This window comes from Sus scrofa, chromosome 14 (genome assembly GCF_054392235.1).
Source record: "Sus scrofa isolate SSC_HxYL_T2T_F1_AM1 chromosome 14, Sscrofa_HxYL_maternal_Yorkshire_Landrace_v2.0, whole genome shotgun sequence".
In the NCBI taxonomy this organism is placed as follows: Eukaryota; Metazoa; Chordata; class Mammalia; order Artiodactyla; family Suidae; genus Sus; species Sus scrofa.
The window spans coordinates 87826606-87850540 of NC_139396.1; the positions used below are offsets into that span (position 1 = coordinate 87826606).

A 23935-nucleotide genomic window follows, 5' to 3' on the forward strand; every position below is an offset into this window, starting at 1 on the left:
TTTGGCTGGTCCTGATCTGTATCCGTCATAATAAAATTGTAAAAAAATGTAAAGCACTTTCCTGTGTGATGTCATTCTAGCAAATTACCAAAACCTGGGGAATAGTGGGAACTCCTGAATTTGAATCCAGTTGATAAAGAGTGTGGGTGGCCAGGAAACCCTAGCGCTTGCAGCTGGTATCTGAAGTGAGGGGAGTTTAGTAGAGAACTGAGGTCTGCACTAACTCTTGGCAGTCAAGATCAGAGTCACATTGCAGACCTAGGTACATTAAGAATTGTTATGTCCTTTTAGAGAACTGAGCCCTTCATTAATACACAGGGCTCTTCATCACTGATAATTTCCCTTGTTATGAAGGTGGCTTCGTGTGAAATTAATATGGCTACTTCAAATTTTTTTTTGGTTAGTGTTAGCATGCTCTCTTTTTCTCTGTCCTTTACTTTTATCTGTGCCTGAGTTTCTTGTCAATAACATATAGTTGGGTATTGTTTTTCTGTTAAATCCTCTCAGAAATCTCTTTTAATTGGTATATTTAGACCATTGAAATATCAATTGATTAGTTATGGGTGGTGTAAGTATCTTGAAACAGCATATTCCCAATTCCTCCCGCCTGTTCTTTTTAACATTGCTGTCATTCATTTCACTTATCTACAAGGTATAATCATCCAGTACACTGCTGCTATTATGATTTTGAACTGTTACCTGTTTTATCAATTAAGAATAGGAAAAGTTAAAGATTTTATTTTGCCTTTATTTATTTCTTCTCAAAATTTTTTTGTTTGTTTGTTTCTGTTTTGTTTTGTTTTTAAGTAGATTTCTGACCCAGGTCATTTTCCTTTCCTCTGAAGAATGTGCATCATTTCTTTTAAGGCAGGACTATTGTCAAAAATTCCCTTAATTTTTGTTGTCTGAGAAAGTCTTTATTTCTCCTTCATTTTTAAGGATGATTTCATCAGATACAGAATTCTAGGTTGGTAGGACTTTTTACTCCAACTTTAAAATATTTCATTCCATTTCTTTTCTTTTTGTTTGCATAGTTCCTAAAGAGAAGTATGATGTAATCTTTATCCTTATGCTTCTGTAAGTTGTTTTTTCTTCTCACTTGTTTCAAGATTTTCTTTATCTTGGATTTTCTATAGTTTGAAGACAATATGCTTAGGTACAGTTTTTTTGTTTTCTTTCCCTCCCTTCCTTCCTTCCTCTTTCTCTCTCTCTCTCTCTCTCCCCCTCTCTCTCTTTCATCTTTTGTCTTTTTAGGGCCACACCCATGGCTTAAGGATGTTCCCAGGTTAGGGGTCAAATTGGAGCTGTAGTTGCTGGCCTACACCACAGCCATGGCAACGTGGGATTTGAACCACATCTGTGACCTATACCACAGCTCACAGCAATGCTGGATCCTCAACCCACTAAGCAAGGCCAGGGATCGAACCCGTGTCCTCATGGATACTAGTTGGGTTCATTAAATACTGAGCCACGACAGGAACTCCTATTTCACTATTTTGTACTTGTCATGCTTGGTGTTCTCTGAATTTCCTGGATCTGTGGCTTGGTGTCTGTCATTAAACTGGAAAATTCTCAGTCATCGTTAATTCAACTATTTCTTCTGTCCTTTTTTCTTTTCTTCTTCTAGTATCCCCACTAAATGTATGTTGTGATAGCTTATGTAAATGTTCCATAGTTCTTAGGCTCCATTCTTTTTTATTTTTTTTCTTGCATTTCACTTTTTGAAGTTTTATTGACAGTTTCACTGAAGTTTTATTGACAAGTTCAGATTTTTTTTTCCTTGAACATGTCTAGTTTGCTAATAAGCCTAACAAAAGCATTCTTCATTTATTTTATAGGTTTTGATTACCAGTATTCTCTTTTGATTCTTAGAGCTTCAACATCTCATCTTACATCTGTTCTTTCATGAACTCCACTTTTCCACTAAAGCCCTTAGCATATTAATCATAGTTATTTTAATTCCAAAATCTCTTCCATATCTGTGTCTGGGTCTGATGCTTGCTTTACCTTTTAAGACTGTCGGGTTTATTTGTTTGTCTTTCCCTTTAGCTTTCCCTCTAACTTTTTAAAAATTGAGACAGGCATGATGTACTAGGTAAAAGGAACATGTTTGGGTAGACCCTTAGTGTGAAGTTTTACACCTATCTGACTAGGGGTTAGGTGTGTTTACTATTTGCTGTAACTGTGGTGTCAAGAGTCTAAAATTTCCACTAGTGTCCTTATTTTTGTCTCCCCTATTGTTTGGAGTTTTCCTAGAAACTTCTTAAATAGGGTCTGAGGCCTGCAGTTCTCTCAGCTGTAATCATCTGCTATTATACAGGAGCTGAATTGATGGTAGTATGGTATATGGGGTGGGAGGGGGGAGTTTTCTATAGTCCTATAATTAGATTTTAGTCTTTTAGTGAACATGAGCTGGATATTTCCCTGTCCCCAGGGTTATTAGGCTTTGGTAAAACCTCAGTAGATTAGACACTTGTAAATGAGTTTCCCTTGAGGGTAGGTCTTGCTGAGGAGAACAGAGAGCTCTGGATATGTTTCAGAATGGTGACTTTTCCCTCCCCCAAGCACAACGGCATTTTTCTCCAAACTTAACAGTGACAAACTAATAGGATTCTTGGAGATGAAACCGACAAATGTAGGGAGTGCTCCTTAAAGCTGGGCTTCGTAGAGTTTTTAACTCTTACACATGTCCATATTGAGCCTGCAGGAATTTGTCAATTACAGTATAAAATATTCCTGCCAGTGTTGGCTGTAGCAAAGAGTTTTCTGCTCCATAAGCTGTGGCTTTCTGTATCCACTTGTCCGTTGCTCCAGTTTTCAGGGAAATAATTTTTCTCGTGTCTCTAATGCTCTGATGGAACTGGGAAGTTGTTGATTTTCACTTGGTTCAGCTTCTTTATTGTCATGAGAACAGAAGTGACAACTTGCAAGCTCATTAATATTGGACCAGAAACCAGAAGTTCACCAGGTCTGCTTTTGAAACTTAAATTATCGATGGAGTTCCCACAGTGGTGCAACAGGGTAGGCAATATCTTGGGAGCACTGGGACATGGGTTTGATCCCTGGCCCAGCACAATGGGTAGAGGATCTGGCACTGCTGTGGCTGTGGCTTGAGTCTCGAGGGACTTGACTATAGCTTGGATATGATCCTTAGACCAGGAACTCCATGTGCCTTGGGGAAGCCAAAAGAAAAAAAAAAAAAGATATCTAGGTACCACATGTCCATATTGGCAGGAAGCAGTATATCTTTATCTTGGAGCCCCTTGCTGTATTGTCCTAGAATCTCAGCATTTAGTCTAGTTAGTTGAGCTTTCAGATATCCCACAGAGAGGAACTACAGAATCTGATCAATTCACTAACAGATTTCCCTTTTTATTCCTTGTTCCTATTACTATAATGACTAAGTTTGACTGTGTCCCCAGTGAAAAGACTTGGTTCTCCCAGGCCAATGCGTCTCTGCCTTCTACTGCCATCATGACCACTGATGGTCCTGTTATCGCAGTGGCACGCTTGTCTATGTGCGCTCCACCCTTGGCTCCTGAGGTTATAACTGTCCTTCTCATACATTCACCCAAAGTTCCAAAGTGAACCTGCCATGTTGTGATAGATCACTTAATAGTGGCAGCTACAAACCCACATCCTCTATCTTCATGGTGAACTCCTCTCACTTGAACTTCTTCTCCTATAAGTAAGCTTACTCAGGACCACTTCAGTTCTCCATAACTTCAAAGGGGTAGGGCTCAGGTCTAGATCCATTTGATTTGCCCACTTGTTATACAGAGACTAGTTCTGTATTCCAAGAGGTATAGAGAGGCCACATAGTTAAGGCACCTGTGATTCTTCAGAGCATCACCCTGATGCTGGAGCCACATGGCTTGCAATCACATAGAGCTAGACACGTTTGGGAATTTACATTCAGTGTCCCCTATCAAAAGTGGCCCTTTACCAGTGCAGAAAACCCAGTTCTCTTGCCTCAGATTGGACAACTGTCATGTGTGATTAACACCCTCTGTTCCCCCTGTGGGATCTGGGTGAAGCTACCTCATATCCTTGTTCTGTTTCCTTCCTTTCCTTGTCCTGCTCCCTCCACACCTTACTTGTCTCCCCTGGAAGTACTTCCCTAATCAGCCACTTCCTCATGGCTTTCATCTCAGAGTCTGCTTCTGGGGAGCTCAACTTGAGACACCAACCAAAAGGTTCAAGGTGGTAAATGCCTTCTGGTCTTACATTTTCCCCTTAATCTATTCCAAAGTGATTTGCTTCCTCCAAGTGAAGTGGCTGACATTTAAATGGCAGCTGCTCATATAAACAAATAAACTTTCCTAGGCCTGCCCAACCAAATTCTTTGCTATTGGTTATTTCCAATCCTTTTACTTAATATTTTTTCTTGTGCCTGAAAAGGTCAAGGCCCACAGTAACCAAATATTTGGTCTAATTGACCACTGTATTCAGAGACTCCTGCTTGAATATTTGCTCTAAAATCAGCTAAGACTTTCATTTAAAAGAAAATTCAACAGCTTTATTGAGGCATAACTGACACACAATAAGCTGTACATATTTAAAGTATACAATGTGCTAAGTTTTGACATATGCACATATCTGTGAAACCATCATCACAATCAAGACTGTGAAGATATGCATCACTTCCCCAAGTTTCCTGGTGCCCCTTTATAATGTCTCGCTTCCACTCCTGTCACCCCTCTCCCAAGCAACCATTAATCTCCTTTCTGTTGTGATAGACTAGTTTGCATTTTCTGAAATTTTACATAAATAGAATCACAGTCTATGCACTCTGTTCTGGTGCTGTTGGAACTTTACACTCAGCGTAATTACCTTGGGTTTCATTCCTGTGGGTGCGTGTATCAAAGCTCATTCCAGTTAACTGTGGAGAAGCCGTCCATTGTCAGGATGTACCACAGTGTTGAGAAGTCCACTCGTCCAGGATACCTGGGCTGTTTCCAGTTTGGAGCCTTATTACAAATAAAGCTGCTATGAACATTCATTCCCACATCTTTGAATGAACATGTGCTTTCTTTTTTCCCTTTACTTCCACATGAAATACTTGGATCTTATGGTAGGTATGCGTTTAACTTCTTAAGAAACTGCAAAAAAGTTTTCCAAAGTGGTCATATCATTGCATATTCTCAGCAGCAGTGTATGAAAGTTTCAGTTTGTGTAAGTTCTCAGTAAATCTTGATATGGTCAGTCTTTATACTTTCAACTTAATTTTAATTTAATTTAATAGGTATGTAATGGTATTTCACTGTGGTTTTAATTTGCATTTTAAACTGAAGTATAGTTGATTTATACTCTTCTTCAGTTTCAGGTTTACAACATAGCGATTCAGTCCTTTTAGAGATGATACTCCATTTAAAGTTATGATAAAATAATGGCTATATATCCCTGTGCTGTACAATAAGTCCTTGTTGCTTATTTGTTTTATGCATAGTAGTTTGTACCTCTTAATCCCCTACCTCGCCCTTGCCCCTTCCCACTTCCTTCTTCCCACTGATAACCACTACAGTTTAGACTATCTGACTCCTTCTTTCCTGGCTTCTTTTTCTCTCCCAGTGCCTTTATTCAGGCAAAAAAAAAAAAAAACCATATCTCTTCCAACTTGCCCAGTTGAAATCTATTCATAAGAAATGATTAAACTAGTCAGTGGCTGAAATGCAGTTTCTACTTTTCTTCTCTCAGTGAAGGATGGGGAGGGGAGGGTTAGGATATTTAAAATATACTCTTTCCCTCCCTAAGGATAAGCTCTGCATGTTTTTCAAGGTATTGCAGAAATCAGATAAGTGGTATGAAGAGAATTTTGGAGCACAGGGGCCCTTGAAGATGGTCCGCGGCACCTGCCCTGGTAAGTACAAGTCCAGTTTTAGGCAATTCCTTATTTACAGAGTTTGTAGATTAATCACAGTAGAAAGGGGAGTAGCTAGACCTCTGCCCCATCTCTGTACCCCACCTGGTGCTAGTTAAAGCTCAGGAACATGTAACTTCAACTTCAGCTCAGTAGCACAGGTGGCCGGGGGATAGTCTACATGGCATCATGGACAAGGCGTTGGATTCAGCAGAAAATAGCCTTGGTTAAAAATCCCGGCTTTGCACTTTCCCCTGTGTGACATTAAGAAAGTCACTTAACCTCTCTGTGGCTGGATATAAAATGAAGATAATGATACTTATCTCTAAGAACTGTTATTAAGCATAGAAATGAGATCAAACATGTACCAAAATGGCTAGCACCAAGTAAACACCCGAAGAATATTAACCCATCTTTGCTCCCTGTACCGAAAGGCTCTGTAAATGATGCTGGGTTTATCTGAGTCATCATTCTGCTTCCCTGGTTCAGAAACTAATCCTAATTAACCGCCAAAATTAACCTTCCAAACATCACAATTAGAAAGTACTTTTCTATCATCTTGTTCAACCCATCCTTTTTGCAGATGATGAAACTGAGGCCTAGAGGGTTCAGGGACCTGGTTCAAAGCCTGTTGTTTCTCCCCTACTGTTCTTTGCCCTACCCCTTGTTAATTATCACCTTTTTGAAGTTGATGTTTACAAATCCTGGCTAATGTTTAGCGCTTTGCACCTCCAGTATTATTCAGTGAGGTGTTGCCACATGGGGTTATATCAGGTCCTTTGCAGAGGTCTCCCAAAAGGGCAGTGTATGGATTTCTCACAGTTCTCCAGACATGCCATGCTGGTGCCTGGTCACTGGCCCTGGGTTCCAGATACTTCCTTCCTGAGAGAAGACTGTTCTCTCCGGACACATTTGTCAGAAAAACAATTCTTCCAAGGCCATGTTGGTGAAACTTGGAGGAGAGAGGCTTACAAAGGCTGGATGAGTTTGGTTGGCTTCCTGGCCTTTGGTGGGTGGCCTTGCCAGGCTCTCCCTGTCTGCACCCCAGCATCTGTCAGAAACCCCGAGATTCAGAGAAGAACATTTGAGGTCAGAGACCTCAAGGAACCTCAAGAGCCCCCTCGCCTGCCAGCTTGCTCTCTTCTGCAGAGTAGCCCCAGCAGTGTCCAGGGCCACTGGTTCCTCCTTGAGGACTAAAATTATGAGGGCAGCCCAATCAGAACACAGTCAGGAGGGTCCAACAGCTGCCTAAAGAGCTGTCCTTCCAGTGTGAAATGCAGTGAGTTCCACCAGGGAGAATAGGAGAGACATGACTGAAACACCCTTGGAGCCTTGTCAAACCACAGCACCCCTTGCTGCACAGCTCCCAGGCTTCTAGGAGACCTTCAGAGATTTCAAACTCTGAATGTTGGCGGGTACAGTAGGTAGACACATCAGAATCAGGCTGGGGGTGGCATCCAGGGGCCAGGTTGGAAAAACTCCTCAGATGATTTTGATGAGTTGCCCCCACCCCCAGGGTTGCCAGATCCAGCACATGAAAACACAGGATACCCACGTAATGGGACGTTCAGAGACACAGTAGATATTTTTCAGTGTAAGTATGTTCTATATGATCTTGAGCACATGCTTATCGTAAAAGAAATGATTGTTTATCTGAAATTCAAATCTAACTGGGTATTATGTATTTTACCTGGCAACTCTCCCACTCACTCCACCCTCAAACAGGAACGTGACATTTTCAAATACCACTCTAAAAAAACATACTCACTATCAAAAGTGCAGAAAAATATGAAAAATTAAATTAAAACCAGTCATAATACCACTCAGAGTTGTTGGCATTTTGTCTATTCCTTGTCTATACATAGACACACACACACACACACACACACACACAATCTGTGTAGGTAAATTTTATTGTCTGTTGTGTATTTATAAAATTTGGATTATATCAAACATCCAAATTATTCAGTTTTATATTATGCTTTTTCTCTATAACATTATATGTGTGTATATGTTAAACGCTTTCTTTAACATATCATTATACATATTTACTACTATATATTTTCCTAGGTCTTTAAATATCTTTCATCACCAGGTCTTTTAATGGCTGACAAATGCTGACTAATTCCCAGCTCAGGCATGTAGGAAAGTGAGAGGAACAGACCTCAGACCCTCCGATTTGGCAGACAGCAATTAGCCATCAGATGCTCGATGAGGCAAACACCCTTCACCACGTCAGACCCTAGGAGGGATTCCATAAATGCTCATTGATTAAGTGAATAAGTACCTGACTGAGTCCCTTTGGACCCTGGTGCACCCTGGCCCAAACAGCATACCCACATTTCCATTGCACAGGTTTTGCTGAATGGAAAAGGGGTTCCTTGTACATTAGTGGGGAGTTGCTAACTTATAAACTTAGCCTTCCAGGCCCTGATGCGGAACACAGGCAAAGTCCTGATTTTGCTTTATATGTCACAAACAGCATCAGTTCCAGGCCCCATGGTAGGTATGACGGACACAGAGATGAATGGGATAGGGTAATTACCTTCATGTGAAATTATATTTGTGTGTGTGGTGGTGGTGGTGGTGGTGGTGAGACAGATAATACAAGAGTAAATAAATAAACACAATAATTTCAAATAGTAATGAATGAGAACTGAAACCATTGCAGCCACAGAGCTTACTGTCCATGCTAGCATGACTCAACTATTTGACACTCAGCATTAATATCACAGTAATATTCTAGAAAATTCTAGTCCAAAAAAGATGGAGGTGAAAACAGTGTTACTGTTTGTTTTAGAAACCTCCTGAAAATTCATTTGCCTGAACGGACACTTCAACTAGTGCCAAATAGGGGTGTTGCCCCTCTCAGAACAGCCCAACTTGTCTACCTACTCTTCGAGGCCCCCTGCAAAACCCTCGCCTGGCTGTGTCCATCAGTCCTAAACTAGGATATCACAAACTCGGCACAGTTCCAATCTGGACTCCACATCAGAAGACCTGCCTTAAGCTACACTCTCAAAGTCTTATCCATATTCCATCCTGACCTCCCCCTTCTAAGAAGCTTCTATGATTCCATCAAAGCAGGGCTATCCCTTACCACAGTAAGCAAAACACTTGGCTTGGTGCAGTCAGGGGGCTATCTCAGAAGTCTGTCTGGGAATCAGCAGGCAACGTGAGTGGTGTGAAGCAGAAGCAGGGCCATTCAATCCACAGTGATGGAGGTGGGGCTGGCAGTGGTCATGCTTTCATTTAGATAAACGTCTCTCAAAAGTGTTAATATTTGAGCTGAGGCTTGAATGAAGAGAAGGATCTGGCCTTGCCATGTCCTGGGGCAAAACCTTCCAGGCACCAGGAATAATAAAAGGTGGAGAGACAAAGGGGTTCAGAAAGGTGGGGGGTAGACAGATGCCAGATGACACAGCTCACTACAGGCCAAGGTCAGGAGTCTGGATTTTATGCTAAGTGTAACTTTAAAAAAAAGTTGGAAGAAATAAGCAGAAAAACGACATTCTTTCACCCATCCATCCAGTCAACGAACATTACTTGAGAGCCCTCTCATGCTTGACATTTGCAGGTATGAGCTGCACTGGAGATTTAGCTTTCTAGAGAAAAGACAGACAAACAGGCAGTATGCAGAAGACCAATTCCTATACACTGCAGGAAGTGTGAGAAGGAAGCAGTGACCAGAAGAGTGGCCCTTCCTTGCCATGGTTCTGGCTCCCACATCCCCAGGGTTTGATGTAAGTTCTGTTTGCTTAGTGATAACTTCCAGTCTATAAGGTCCACAGGAAGTTATAGCAAATCAGGCTGTGGACTCCCCAGGAGCAGCCAGCTCAATATTTTCACCTACGTGACTCAGAATCAAGTACTGAGATACCTGGGATAGAGTAGGTACTGGATAAAAGTGCTCAATAAATGTTGGATTAGATGGTCTGCTCCTTAGGTATTTACACTCTATCCAATTCCCAAAAGTTATAAAGTTGTATACAGAGCTACATGTATTATTAAAATACAAAAATAAGGAAATAAGAAGAAGGAAAAATGAAGGTAGGGAAATAAGAAATGATGAGGATTAAAGTTATGGTTAAAAATCTTTAGCTAATAGTTTTCAACAGAAGTGCGTTACAAAGTCTTAGCAGCCAGTGAAAAGAGACCAAAGGTCAGTTGATAGATTCACAGAAACAAAATTAAAAACAATAACGAGAAGCCAGGGGCTCAGAAGTCTCTCTTGTATTGAGTCAAAGAAAAATTTTTATGGGTCTTCATAAAGTGATTTTCCATGAGATAGTATATAACAACATCCTTAAAAACAATATAGTTGTGAGTTCAAACGGCTATTTTTCAACCCCCACGCCCCCATCTCCCTGGAGCATCATCCAGGCATATCTGAGCCTAATTCAAACAAGGTTGATGGCCAGGGAGGAGGCAGAGCATGCAATTCAGATTCACAGTTTGCTGGCGACCACAAGGTTGAATCCTAGAGGGACAGAGACGGAGGCTGGGGAGCTGTGGAGGATGGAGCTTGCTGGGACCCGATGGTGCCTGAGCTTGATGGGGCCAGGCACATGCACACACCTTGCGCACTGCTGGAAAGGAATAACTCAGGACACAGAAGATACCTTTCCCCTCACACCCTGCATGGAGCAACTTTCTTTCTTCCTAGAACAAAATGAGAGAGAAGGAGGCCTCCACAGAGGAGAGGCAATTTGTGGAGGGAGGGAATCTTCATGAAGTGCTATAGCAAACACCTCATATTTCAACTCTGTGAAGAAAGCATCTCCTGGCAGATGAGCTCACAAAAATGTGCACAGTTAGTGGCCGGGTCATCCAGGGCCTGCCTGGGACTTTATCAGGGTCTCCTGCTTCCTGGGCCATAAAAACATGCTCCCGACTGATGGCTGACATACGAGGTGACAAGCAAGGAAATGGTTTCCTTTGGCTGTGTGTGTGTGTTCCAATTTACAGCTCCCCTGGAATGAGCAAGGGCAGATGCCCCCACTACTAGTGCCTTAGATTCCCAATGGCTTCTTCATGGAAGAGAACAATTGGAAAAGAAAATAAAGGTGAATTCAAAACAGGAAAGTAACATCTTTTTGTAATATCTCTGGAAAAAATATTGCTATTTTTGAATAATTGTAAGCACAGTTTAAATTCAACAGATTTTCTACCAGATCTGTGTGTGCAGACATAACCTGTGCTAGGCTCTGATGATGTCAAGCACTATCTGAAAGGAGAGCTTTATCTTTGGTGAAGTTCATTGTCACTGCTTAAAGATGGGAAAGCAGAGGTTCCACGAAGGTTGAATGACATCTCTGAGGCCATACAGGTGGCTACTAAATTCCTAGTTTCCAAACTTTGTTGAGAGCCCTTTACACGAGATGATGACAGTGTGGCAACAGCAGCCCGGCAATTCTTAATCCCACCTCTTAAATTCCTCTCCACTTTTCTACTAGAAAGTTCCTCTTATTTTTTTATTTTTATTTTTTTACTTTTGCTTTCTACCTTTTCCAGGGCCTCTCCCGAGGCACATGGAGGTTCCCAGGCTAGGGGTCAGATCAGAGCCGTAGCCACTGGCTTACACCAGAGTCACAGCAACACGGGATCCGAGCCGCATCTGCAACCTACACCACAGCTCACAGCAATGCCGGATCCTCAACTCACTGAGCAAGGCCAGGGATCGAACCCGCAACTTCATGGTTCCTAGTCGGATTCGTTAACCACTGTGCCACGACGGGAACTCCTAGAAAGTTCCTCTTAGATTGAGAACTTTTGAGTGCAGCTGCTTCCATGATTTTCTCTGGCATTTTCACTTTGTACAGATATCTGCTTTTCCTTGAGTCTCAAGTTGAAATGTCCTAAACATGGGTGCTTCATAACCACCTCCGAAACCCACAAGGGTTGTGGAAGTTTGCTGAGCCCCAGATCACAAGGCTGGCATTAAAATCCCCTCCTGGCCTGTCAATGATCCCAGACCTGTCATCATGTCTTTTCTACAAAGCATTATCAGCACCGCAAGATTTTCTGAGTGCTTGCATCTGAACCAAGCGACCAGAGAGGTTTCAATGCCACAAGTGACATATTCTAGTGAGGAATATGAGGCAGGAAAGACATTCATAAATTCTCAGACAATAAGGTCAAGAAAATAAATTCTCAGGATGACAATAAGGGGTGGTGGAATTTATGAGCATAATTATAGTGCTGAATTTGTACTGTTTGTAGCTTAGAATGGAAAGTCACTAACCAGGGACTGTTTAGGGTACTCTCCATGTGATCAGACTCCTTCCATTAGGCATATAATTTAATAATTATTTAAGGCTTAGGAATACATTCTGGCTTCATATTATGTACAAATTTATTACAGGTGCAATTGTGGGGGAAGCAGAGAAGGGGGTGCAGAATGAGGGGAGTGGGCAAAGACACAGCATCGACCAATCCTGACCCTAAAGGGATTACTCTCTAAGCACATATCAACTGAAGGTCCACCTGTTGAATAAACATACCTATCCAGGGAGAGCTGCCTGCTGCTACAAAGAACATTGGAAGAAATACATTTATAGCCATCTTTCAAGAGAAGAACACAAATATCTATATACTCAAAGAGAATACGAAGGACATAAACCAAATTGATCAGCACTCCAAGTACAGGAAAAGAGATGGAGTTTCTTTCAAAGGATTTCAGCATCAAGGGCTAGAACAAAGAAGGTTTCACCTTCTAATAACTGGAACACTCTGTTAACCAGATGGAGCCATTCCCCGACATTTGTCTATCTGCAGACGCTGATCCCTAAGTCTCCTTCTAGGCAGCAAATTCCCCAGCTATGCCTATCTCCAATATATGAGCTCATTTCTCTGCACTTACTCCCAAATGCGACATCGATTTGCAACGTTAATGAAGTAAGTACCCGACTATCCTGTTCATGAGCTATTACCTCGGCATTGATTGTAGACTTAATTGACAATTACTTGAATGGGCTGGGCTACACTGAGCTTTTATTAATTTTCTATTGTGATGCTCATTACTAAACTTCACTGCAATTGTATAACAATATAAACTCCCCACTGTGGCTAACTGAACTGGAAAATTCTACTGGCCATTTCTCAAACCTGTTTATTCTAGAAAACAAAGACTTTGGCACCATTAAATTTGATAGCAGGATTCCAGACCTCAGTTCTATGGGAAGAGCAATTGTGACTTTGGCTGTGAAAATGAGTAGAATTTGCTAAATTATTCTTCCTTCACAGTTATTTCTGCGGACATGTATGTATCCAGAGACCTAACTCTTCTCGCTGTCTGGAGAAACAGAGAACCCCAGGCTACTGTAAAATTGTATTCATTCCTCCATCTTCCCTTCTTCCTTTCTCTCTGTTTTAAAATTAAGGGTGGGGAAGAGGCATCGAGGTAGAAGAAATTATGTGGTTTTAGGAATTTTCATTTCCTTTAGCTGAGCCTTGTAAATAGACTTTTTTTTGGCCACTCTCAAACATATAAACAAAATCTTCGATTTCACATTTTCTTAAAAAAATAAGCAAAATATATTACAACCATCAAGACCCTGTTGGAAATTAAAGTCACAGCTTTGTCATAGAGGAGCTGCTGGGGAAAGAAAGGGGCTTACTCACCAGCACACCTTGAGATAGCACTTCCCTCTTGCAGCTGGACCAGAAATCAGAAGTGACTCTGGATTTTGCCTCTTAGAAAGCATCACACTGGCCTCCCATTATGGCCCTAAGTTACCCTTGACCATCTCTAACCACATTAGTATTATAAATGTGCATGTTAGGCTGAATTACAACTGTATTTGGAAAATAGGAAAATGTAATTGTAGGGACAACTCTTTCTCATTTCTGGCTAAATGTGAGGTATATAATGGAGAAGATGGAGGGAAGGAAAACATTTCCCCTTCATTCTCTTATGCACAGTCATGGGGGCCTGCAAATTAAACTAACAAAAACCAAATTAAGAGGAGAAAATTAATACACATTCATTTTTAATTTTATGTGCATGGAGTCTTTAAAGAAATGAACTCCCAAAGAAGTGATTGGACTTGGGAGCTTAGGCACCATTTTAACAAAGGGCAAGAGATTGTGGAGAAGTGACTAGACAAAGAAGAGGGGTAAATTGTGGGAAGGTGAATATGTGAGAGAAAGTAATGTTAGGTAAGGGTTATTCAGTAAGGCCTTTTTGTGCAGACCCATCACAGTGCCATCTCTGTCTCTAGCAACAAGGCCCATTTTCCTCCTTGGTATGGGATAGGGGACAGATACACCATCACAAAGGAAAATTTACACTCTGCTCTTACACAGATGGGAGGAGGCAGAGAGCTCTTAATGTGTCTACATTTTCCTCAATGCCTTCAGCTCAAAATAATCCTAATACCAAAGAGGCATATTTAGGGGTGGAATATTCTGATCCCCTCTCAAAGGCGATTCAGAAACGTGACTTATGATATCTGACTAAGCCAGAGCAATGGCTGTAATGTCAAATAAAACTGATTAGAGCTGGAATTCACTTTGTTATGAGCTGATAAAATGGAGCCAGTCCTGTGGTTTTCTGGGAGTCATTACTGGTGCAGCATAAAGCGGCGAGGTGTTTTCCATAAGTGAATTATTGAAGTCTTGGTCTCGCGCCTCTAGAAATATACAGTGACTATCCACAAAAATTTGGGGGAAAATATTGACTGGTACCCAAGAAATTCAACTTTCAAAATAGACTGGTGTAGTTTTTGTTTTGTTGACCATTACACACTCACGCGAAGTCAATGACAAGAAAACTAGCTACTGTTAGAGAGGGTGTTTTAAAAGGAAAAAATTAAGACATGAGTTTAAGTACAATCATCTCTGCCTTGTGTGAAAGGCTATACAGTATGGTAGAAAATGCCTTCCACTAGGACTCGAAATTCTTACGGCTTAACGTCTATGGATCTCATTATAAAATGAGAGGTTTAGCCCATACGTCCTCTGAGGAACTTTCTGTTCCTTTGAAAGGTCATGATTGGAGCCTTGAGACACTGAGTTGCATGACGGTAAAACGGTGGGAAGTGCACTGTGCTGGAAGGCCAGACCCCTGCTTTGAGTTTTCAATCCCCTACCCAGCTGTGTGACTTTGGACAGGTCACTTTACCTTCCTGGACCCTATTATCCTCCTCTGTACCATGAGGTGCTATTGAACCAGGTGTATGATCCCTTCGATATCTCAGGTCAATTCAACACAGTAAGTAATGGCTCCTGTTATTACCACTTCTATGAGTGGATTCAGCAAAGATGTAATACTCAGGTTATTTCATTCAATACTAACCCAGGCACTGCCATGAAGGTGATTTTGCAAATGTGGCTAACATATAAAATTAGTCTATTTTAAGTGAATAGTTCTTAAGCGCAAAAACTGAGAAGTCCTAGAGAAGGAAAAAAAACAAAACAAAACTGCCTTGTTACCACTGTGGCATGGTGGGTTAAAGGATCTGGTGTTTGTAGGTTGCTGCTGAAGCTCAGATTCAATCCTTGGCCTGGGAAGTTCCACATGCCATGGGTGTGGCAAAACAACAACAACAACAACAACAACAACAACAACAACAACAACAACTGCCTCAAGACCTCAGCATTAACTCTGCTTGAGTTTCCAGTTTTTCATATTGCCCTATGGATTTCAGACTTGTCAGCACCCCCAATCCTGAGGCAATTTCCTTTTTGACCTCACCCATGGTGTGTAAAGTTCCCAGACCAGGGACTGTACCCAAGCCATAGCAATGACAACACCGAGCCCTTAACAACTAGGTCACCAGGGAATCCCCATATGAGCCAATTTCTTTTTTAAAAAATCTCTTTACATATTTATAGTTGGCTCTGTTTCTCTGGAGAACCCTGATTGATGTAGCTCTCCAGGTAAGATGGTAAACTGGTGGCCACACTATTTTCTTCTATTTAACTCAGAGAAGGCCCACTATTTCTTTTATTTAACTAAGCTAGGAGTAGGAACAGAAATACTGAACACAGGTTATCTCAATGGCTATATTCAGCTCATAAACATTTTTTTTCTTGGGCCTATATAGATTTTTTTTTTTTTTTTGCAGAATTAATTGACAAATAAGGAGATCATTTAATGTGTGAATTTCTTATCTTTGGTCATACCCATGGCACATGGAAGTTGCCAGCCATGATCGAATCCCAACTGCAGCTGCAACCTATACCACAACTGTGGCAACACCAGATCCTAACCCACCATACCTGTCCAGGGATCAAACCCACACCACCTCAGAGACAACACTGGATTTTTAACCCACTGCACCACAGCAGGAACTTCTAAAGTGTGAATTTCTCATTCTCTTAAATAACTGGAGGCCTAGCAAACTGAGACCTATATTCCTTCCAGGAAATAGTCAGCTTGAACTAAATCCTCAAAGTGGGTTACTTGTCACTCTGGGGTTCACAAAGGGTTTCCAAGAAGTAGCAATTTCCTGACACTCAGCCTCCATATGCTCTCATTTCTAAAGCTCATCTGCTTGGCGACCTCCTTGCCTTCTGAGCCTCACTGTTGTCCTCCTTTTCTCAGCTCCCCTTTACAATCAACCCTTCCCTACTTTGTAAAATGTGGTAGATTCCAACATATGCTGCCCAACTCCCCCCACCTCAGGGGGTGGAATGGCGACCTCCAAAAGATATGTCCATCTGGAACCTCAGAATGTTACTGCAAGTGGAATAAAGGTCTTTGTAGATATAATTAAGGATCTCGAGATGAGATCATCCCACATTATGGTGGGCCCCACATCCAGTGAGGAGTGTTTTTTATAAGGGACTGAAAAGTAGAAAGGCACAGAAACACAGAGGGGAAGGCCAAGTGAAGACAGAAGCAGAGAGCGAGGTAATGCATCTGTGAGCCAGGTAATGCCAAGGGGTGCCAGGAGCCGGCAGAGACAGGGAGAAAAACTTCTTCTGAGCCTCCAGAAGGAACCACTCCTGTCAACATCTTGACTTTGGACCTCTGGCCTCCAAAACTGGAAGATAATACATTTTTGTTACTTTTGAGCCACCACACTTGTGGCAATTGGTTATGGCTGCCTTAGGAAATGAATATGCTGGCCATCCTGGATAAGTTCCTTCAGGATTGGCCTCATCTGCAAAGGCCCACCCTGCCTAGGACAGACCCACATCTGTTGGCTGAGCATATAAGGGCATAGAGGCCTGCATCTCAGCCTGTCACCAACATGACTTTAATAGGCAAAATGGCTTCAAAGTTATCTCCTGGATTGGCCAAGTTCTTCCTGGATCAGGCTTGCTTTCCCTTCATAATAAACATCTTGCCTCCACATTCTGTCTCAGCATCTGCCTCCAGAGAATGCAGCCTAACAAGCAAAATAAATGCATACCTTTTACCCACCTCAAATCCTACTAGGGTACATTGCCTCAGGATGTGACAACTTTCTGGGTGACAATAAGACAATTTAAAATATTTATCTTGATGTCGCTGTAACAAAAGTTTCCTATTTCCACTTGCTTATTTTTATATACCAGGTTTATCACCTTTTATATTTATAAACACCAAACACAGGAAGAGACTTGGGCTGAACCCTATCTCATTCTAGCATTAAGTAATATTCATCCATGCATATATGAGCTAATTGGAAAGAATAAAGCCCCATCTATCTTTTATAGGTATGCATTTTAAATGAAATATTATGTTTAATAATTATTCATAACAAATTTATAAATATATTTAGGTCATTTTAATCAATTTTTCAAGGAAAAAATTTTACAAATATGGTCTTGTGGTGACAGGAAATAAACTTTCAATTTGTATTTTAATTTATGCTTCAGAGAAGTCTGAAACATACTCAGATAAAATTTTGTGGGAGAAGAGAAACTAAAACATGAGTTCAAGGAAGAAAAAGGAAGTAAAATTTGCCAAATAAAAACTTGCTTGTAGGGAGTTCCCTTTGTGGTGCAGTGGAAACGAATCCCTGAGGAGGCAGGTTCTATCCCTGGCCTCTCTCAGTAGGTCGGGGGCCTGGCATGGCCGTGAGCTGTGGTATAGGTTGCAGATGCAGCTCAGATACTGATTTGCTGTGGCTGTGGCGTAGGCCAGTGGTTGCAGCTCTGATTCAACCCCTAGCCTGGAAATTTCCAGATGCCGCAGGTATGGCCCTACAAAGCAAACAAACAAACAACTTTTTTATGGTTGACGGGGGCTGTCAAATTACTAAGAGGTTTAAATTCTATTGGAGTGATGTAAATCTTTTATTTTAAAATGTTACAATTTATAGTACATCACTAATTACCTTTTAAAAGTATTAAAACTTACAATTTAAAACTCCCGATTTAAATTTTTTTGTTGTTAATCTAAAAACCTGATAAAGGGTACCTGATTTTCCAAAAAGTTTTTAGGAGGTTCATGAGTGAAAAATCTGAGTACCACTGATTTGCATTGCCTTCTGGCACCTGTAGGCATTGCAGTGTGACTCCTTCTTTAGCTAAGCAACTGAATGTCTCTCTGCTAAAGCTTATGTTAATCCCCAAGTGCAGTTTCTGGGAGCATTATCTCCCCTCTATCTCTGAGGATCCAACATACCTGCTGGGGAGGAAGGGGCTGAAATACAACCCCTCCCGATCCTCACAAAGTTCTTTAAAGGCAATGGTCATAGAAGAATGCTCTAAGGGGGCAAGAAAGAGACTGACTCACAAATTCCCCCAAAGGAATTTAAGAAAAGCTGCTCCTCTGGCATCCTCTGCCCCGCCTCTTCTGGCCCCCAGCTTTCTCTCCCTTCTCCACATATATTCCATTACAAGCAGGTGGAGGGGAGTGAGACATCTAAGGAAAATGTATTAACTTTTGCACCACTGCTATTCCTTCCAAAATAATAACTATGATTGCCACTTATTAAGTGCTTACTATGTGCCAGTGGGAAAAATGAATTATCTTAACAGCTGGCATCAGAATTCCTAAGAAGGGAATTGTCTTTTGAGAATCTCTTGATAAGCCCTCTTAGGGACTGATCCTAAAAATCATCCAGAGGATGCATAAAAAGAACAAGGCAATTTTGATGAAAAATTATGACAAATAATAACAGGCAACACCTTAATAAATGCTTACTATATGCCAGGCACTGTTTTAAGTACTTTATACATAGAAACTCATGAAATCCTCACAAACACCCTAGCATCCTCATTTTAAAGACAGAACTGAGGAACAGAGATTGAGCAATTTGTATCAGTGCCAAAATCTGTGCTCTTATTGGCCATGCTCTTAACCATGGCACTATGCTATACCAGGACATTTTTATAAAATGATAGTAATTAAACCAATAATGGTGCCATTCCATCATAGAATACAGAAACAGAATAGAGATCTGAAACACAGCCATATATAGAAAATTAACATATGATAATCAGGCATTTCAAATCAGTAGCAAAAATGAAAATAAATTTCTACTTCACAGCTAAACCAAATTATACTCCAGATGGATCACATGTATAGAAATGTAAATGTATCAAAAATTTTCAGTTCTAGGAGAAAATAATGGAACATTTTTATAATGTTAGTATTACCTTCTAGGCATATGAAACCCAGTATCTATATTTTTTAAAGATTTTTACCTTTATCTACATAAATAGTAATGCATATAGAAAAAATACACTATAATCCGAGTTGGAAGAAAAACAATACTCTAAGAAAATATTGCAAATAAATGATAAACAAAGAGACAGAAAACATTATATATAAAGAGCTTCTACAAATCAACAACAAAAATCCCAAACTACTCACTGGGATAAGAAAAGAAATATAAACATGAATTCACAGAAAAAAATAAATGTAAATGGCCAGTTAATATAAACTAACTTTAAATATACATAGGCGCACAATCACATCAAAAGTCAAAGATGTGCAAAACAAAAAATATGAGATATAATTTTTAAAGAAAATTGGCAAATATTAAAATATTTGAAAATATGGCAGATAGAAAACTCTAAAATCCTGTTGATGGTAGAGTAAATGGCAAACCTTTTGGAGAGAACTTAGGCAACAGCTTTTTCAACTGAAAATCCATACAAGCTTCCCCCACTTATTCCAAAGTAGAGTGCTCCTATGAAAACTTTCATAAGCAGAAATGGTGTAGAGAGCAATTACCTGAGGATACATCCTGCTAATGGATGCACAAAACAAACTGAGATAAAGCACAGATGCTCATAGACTCAATTCAAGCTGTGGAAGCTCCGTGCTGAGATGCTGAATGTGGTTCCCGAGGAAGGAGCTTGGTGGAGCCACTCACTACATCTATAATGGTACACTGCAAAACACACTCTGAACACTTGCACTTTTCCCCCATTTTTCTTAAAAAGGTGAAAATCCTCTTTGGAATTCTCCTAGTTATCAAAAACAGGTATTAGTGTAGGAATTTTGATAAAGCAAAATGATGTAAAATGAACTTTTGACGGAGTTCCCATTATGGTTGAGCACTTAAGAACCCAACTGGTATCCATGAGGATGCAGGTCCAATCCCTGGCCTCCCTCAGTGGGTTAAGGATCTGGCGTTGCCTTGAACTGTGGTGTAGGTTGCAGATGCAGCTCGAATCCCATGTTGCTAAGGCTGTGGCACAGGCCAGCAGCTGCAGCTCCAATTCAACTCCTAGCCTGGGAACTTCCATATGCCTGAGATGCAGCCCTAAGAAGAAAAAAAAAAAAAAAAAGAACTTTTGAAAAGTGGGGGAATAAGTGTATTTTCATTATCCTCATAATTACAAGGGGAATGATCGTGTCTCCAACATTCAAGACATGGACCAAGGCCACATTTCCCTCCTGGGTCACATTTCTGCATAGTCTGGTTTGCAAGGCCCTCTATAATCCATAGCGCCTACCCATTCAATTCTACTCCCCCACACGAACCTGCCACCCAAAGCATGCCAGGTGCCAAACAGCACCTCTCCCCCATACCTTTGTCCATGCTGTTTTATCTTCTTGAAGGACCTTGCTTCTATCTCTCCCCTCCTGCTTCAAGGCCAAGTCCAAGCTCCATGTCCTTAATGATGTCAGGTCCTCAACACAGCCCTGACACCAAATAAGAGCTCAACAAAGTAAGAGCTCAACAAATGCAAGTTTTTGTTATTTTAATATTATTAACTCTTAAACATCTACTCTCTCAGATGACTCCCTAATTATTTTGGGTGTATTTTCTTTAAAATGAAGTTGAAAGTTTCTTGAAGACAAGAAATACTTTAGGTTTCCCAGGTAAAGGCAATTAGTTTATAGTGTTTTAATATCAGATAGACCTGAGTTGGACCTTGATCAGCCATTCTCTACCTATGTTTTTTTTAAGATTTTTATTTTCTATTATAGTTGATTTACAATGTTCTGTCAATTTCTACTATACAGCAAAGTGACCCAGTCATATATATATATGACTTTTTCTCACATTATCCTCCATCACGTTCCATCACAAGTGACTAGATCTACCTACGTTTTAAGTTTTTTCACCTGTATGCACTGGCCCATAATACAAGCTAAATCAATTGTTACCATGATTATGGTCGCTTACTTGATCTTTATATCATATTTGTCCCATGCCATCAACATCAAAATCAAATCAAACCAAATCAAATCCATGCAAAGTAGTCTTCTCGCAAGTCCAAATTGTTATGTATCCTACCAAACACATTCCAAGTGATACTTTGCATGAATATGTTTTCACTTGTTTGCTTGTTCGTTCCTTGTTTCATTTATCTAAGAACTCCTCTTGGTTTGCTTTAAAGTCAGATAGTACCTATTCTTGGAGTTCCCGTTGCGGTGCAGCAGAAATGAATCCGACTAGGAATCATGAGGTTGTGGGTTTGATCCCTGGCCTCGCTCAGTGAGTTACGGATCCAGCGTTGCCGTGAGCTGTGGTGTAGGTCACAGAGGCAGCTCGGATCTGGCGTTACTATGGCTATGGTGTAGGTAGGCAGCTGTAGCTCCAATTGGACTCCTAGCCTGGGAACTTCTATGCCATGGGCGTGGCCCTAAAAAGCAAAATAAAATAAGATAAAAAAATTAAAAAAAATAAAGTAAGAGAGTACCTATGCTCAGTTTAGAGGTAGTCCGACAATCAGTCTTGACCCAGTTGCTAGGAAACTCTGTCTTTAGAGCAGAAGTTAAGAATTAACTTCCCTATGCATTAAAGAACATGTATTTAAGTAAGTGACTTCCTTAGAAATATTGATTCATTCCAAAAGCATTTAAATATTACAGAAAAGGGTTTTTTTTTTTTAATGTGGAAACTGCATCTTGACAGTGAAGTAAACAGACATGCGCTTAAGAAAAACACATTTACACATATAACCTACATCTTGTTCAGAGAGAAAATAGACTTTAATGTAGTAATAGGACTATTTATGTAATGAAACTCTCATGGGCTGTTGCATAAATAATGATTCCTGAACTGTATGAATGTTTTATGTGAAATCTGTCTTTGTGAACTTTCCTAAGAATTTGGTTTTGTGATTACATCAAAGGCTGAATTTATATTAACAAATGTAGCTTTGTGAAGACATGAAGACATTTTCTAATAGAAACATCATAATTAGAAGCACATTTTCTCATAAGATGGGTTTTGAAAATGCGTGCTTCTTTATGGCCAAAATGTCTTGCAAACGATTCTCTTGGTCAGCAACTGGCCTCACAAGCACTCTCGGACATCGGTGAGCTGGGCTCCAGGGAGCAGTGCCAGCCAGCCTGGGAAATGTTTCTGTAAGAACTTTTGGCTGCCTTAACCGCTAAAGCAAATGTTTGTTTGCTGCAGTACGTGAATCAAATGCTTTTGTGTGAAAACACTTGCTAGAGAAACAAATGTTTGTTTTGGTAATCGACATTTGGACTGTTGGAACATTACCACTTAAGATATTGGTTTGAGAAATATACATTTAATTTGGAAAGCACCAGTTAGGATTAAGCATGTGACACAAATCTAGGCTGTAAGGAAATGAGGTTGAAATTGGACCCAAATTTTTCACTTCCCCTTGTCAGATCTGACTAGGAAAATGGTGCCTTGTTTTACATGTTGCTGTATAATGCTACTGAGCAACAGTGTAAAAGAAAAAAGTAGTTTACTTCCTTCTAGAAGTGTATGACTTATAAATTATCAAAGATAGCAGCAAGAATGGATTTATCTTGTATTAATATTTAAATGCCATTTTCCTGTTGAATGTACCACATGCTCCATATTAATCTTTTAGATTAGACTTAGTACAAATTGATGTGTCCTAAATGGAAGATTTCTCTTTACAGTTCACTTTTGATTATCCATGCTGACTGGCAGGAGGAAAGGGACAGATACTCTAAAACAGCAGGTGATACAGAAATAAGCTTTGGCTTCAGAGAGCATTAAACCTTTAGTAGCAGAAAGAAACTAATTACAATTTAAAGGAGAGAGGTGTACAGAAGGAAGCTTGGATGACAAGAGGGTCATTTATGTAGTGAATATTATACTTAGTCATAAGTAATCCATAAATAGAACATCAAGCTGTAGTATACTAAAGCCAAGGCTGCACCTTAAAGCAAAATTTTTTTAATTAAAATATTTTATTTCTGTATATTTTATAGAATATTTTTAGCTATAGTGAAAGCCAGGAGTGTATATGTAGATGCATTCGATTTTTTTACCATGATGTTTGAGTTTTTCTTTTTCATAAAAATTAACTGCAAGATCCAGATGCATGAGAAAATTTATGAGCTGATGCCTATAACCAAATCACTATGTACTTAACAATAAAATAAAATTACAGCCCAAATTCTTTGCTGCTGGCCTTTGTCCTATTTGATAATTAGCTGAAAAAACATCTTATTCTGAAGTAGAAAAAAAAGACAGTATAAGTTTGGAATACCACAGTAGAAGGAATATTCACTGAACATTGAGAAACATGACTTTGTATTCTGAATCCACCCATTGCTGCTTCCATTTGGAAAGTTCATTCTGTTGAGAAAGGCAAGTGATATAATTCATGTGAATCTGAAGTACTTTGAGCTCCTCAGAACTTAATAATTCAAAGTATTACAGTAAATTCCCATTTATTCTGAATCCAAACTACCAGAAAGCTGAAATAATGAGAATTTTT

General features: G+C 40.2%; 1 protein-coding gene and 1 long non-coding RNA gene across 3 annotated transcripts in view; both read right to left on the reverse strand.

Annotated features, from left to right (window-relative positions):
* Positions 1–23935, reverse strand: part of RTKN2 (rhotekin 2) — a 131465-nt gene that overhangs the window by 2410 nt on the left and 105120 nt on the right. The window contains exon 13 of one of the 2 annotated variants that reach the window (XM_084997049.1): positions 4834–4970. In XM_084997049.1, the coding sequence (XP_084853175.1) occupies positions 4863–4970 (108 nt within the window). In that variant the 3' untranslated portion in view covers positions 4834–4862. Of the gene's footprint in view, positions 1–4497; positions 4971–23935 lie in introns of those variants that run through there. The other variant, XM_084997048.1, reaches the window with a different exon arrangement.
* Positions 17567–21962, reverse strand: LOC146396839 (uncharacterized). Its single transcript, XR_014827989.1, has 2 exons — positions 21902–21962; positions 17567–20897 (listed from the first exon to the last, which is right to left on the reverse strand). It is a non-coding gene; the product is annotated as an uncharacterized LOC146396839 (long non-coding RNA).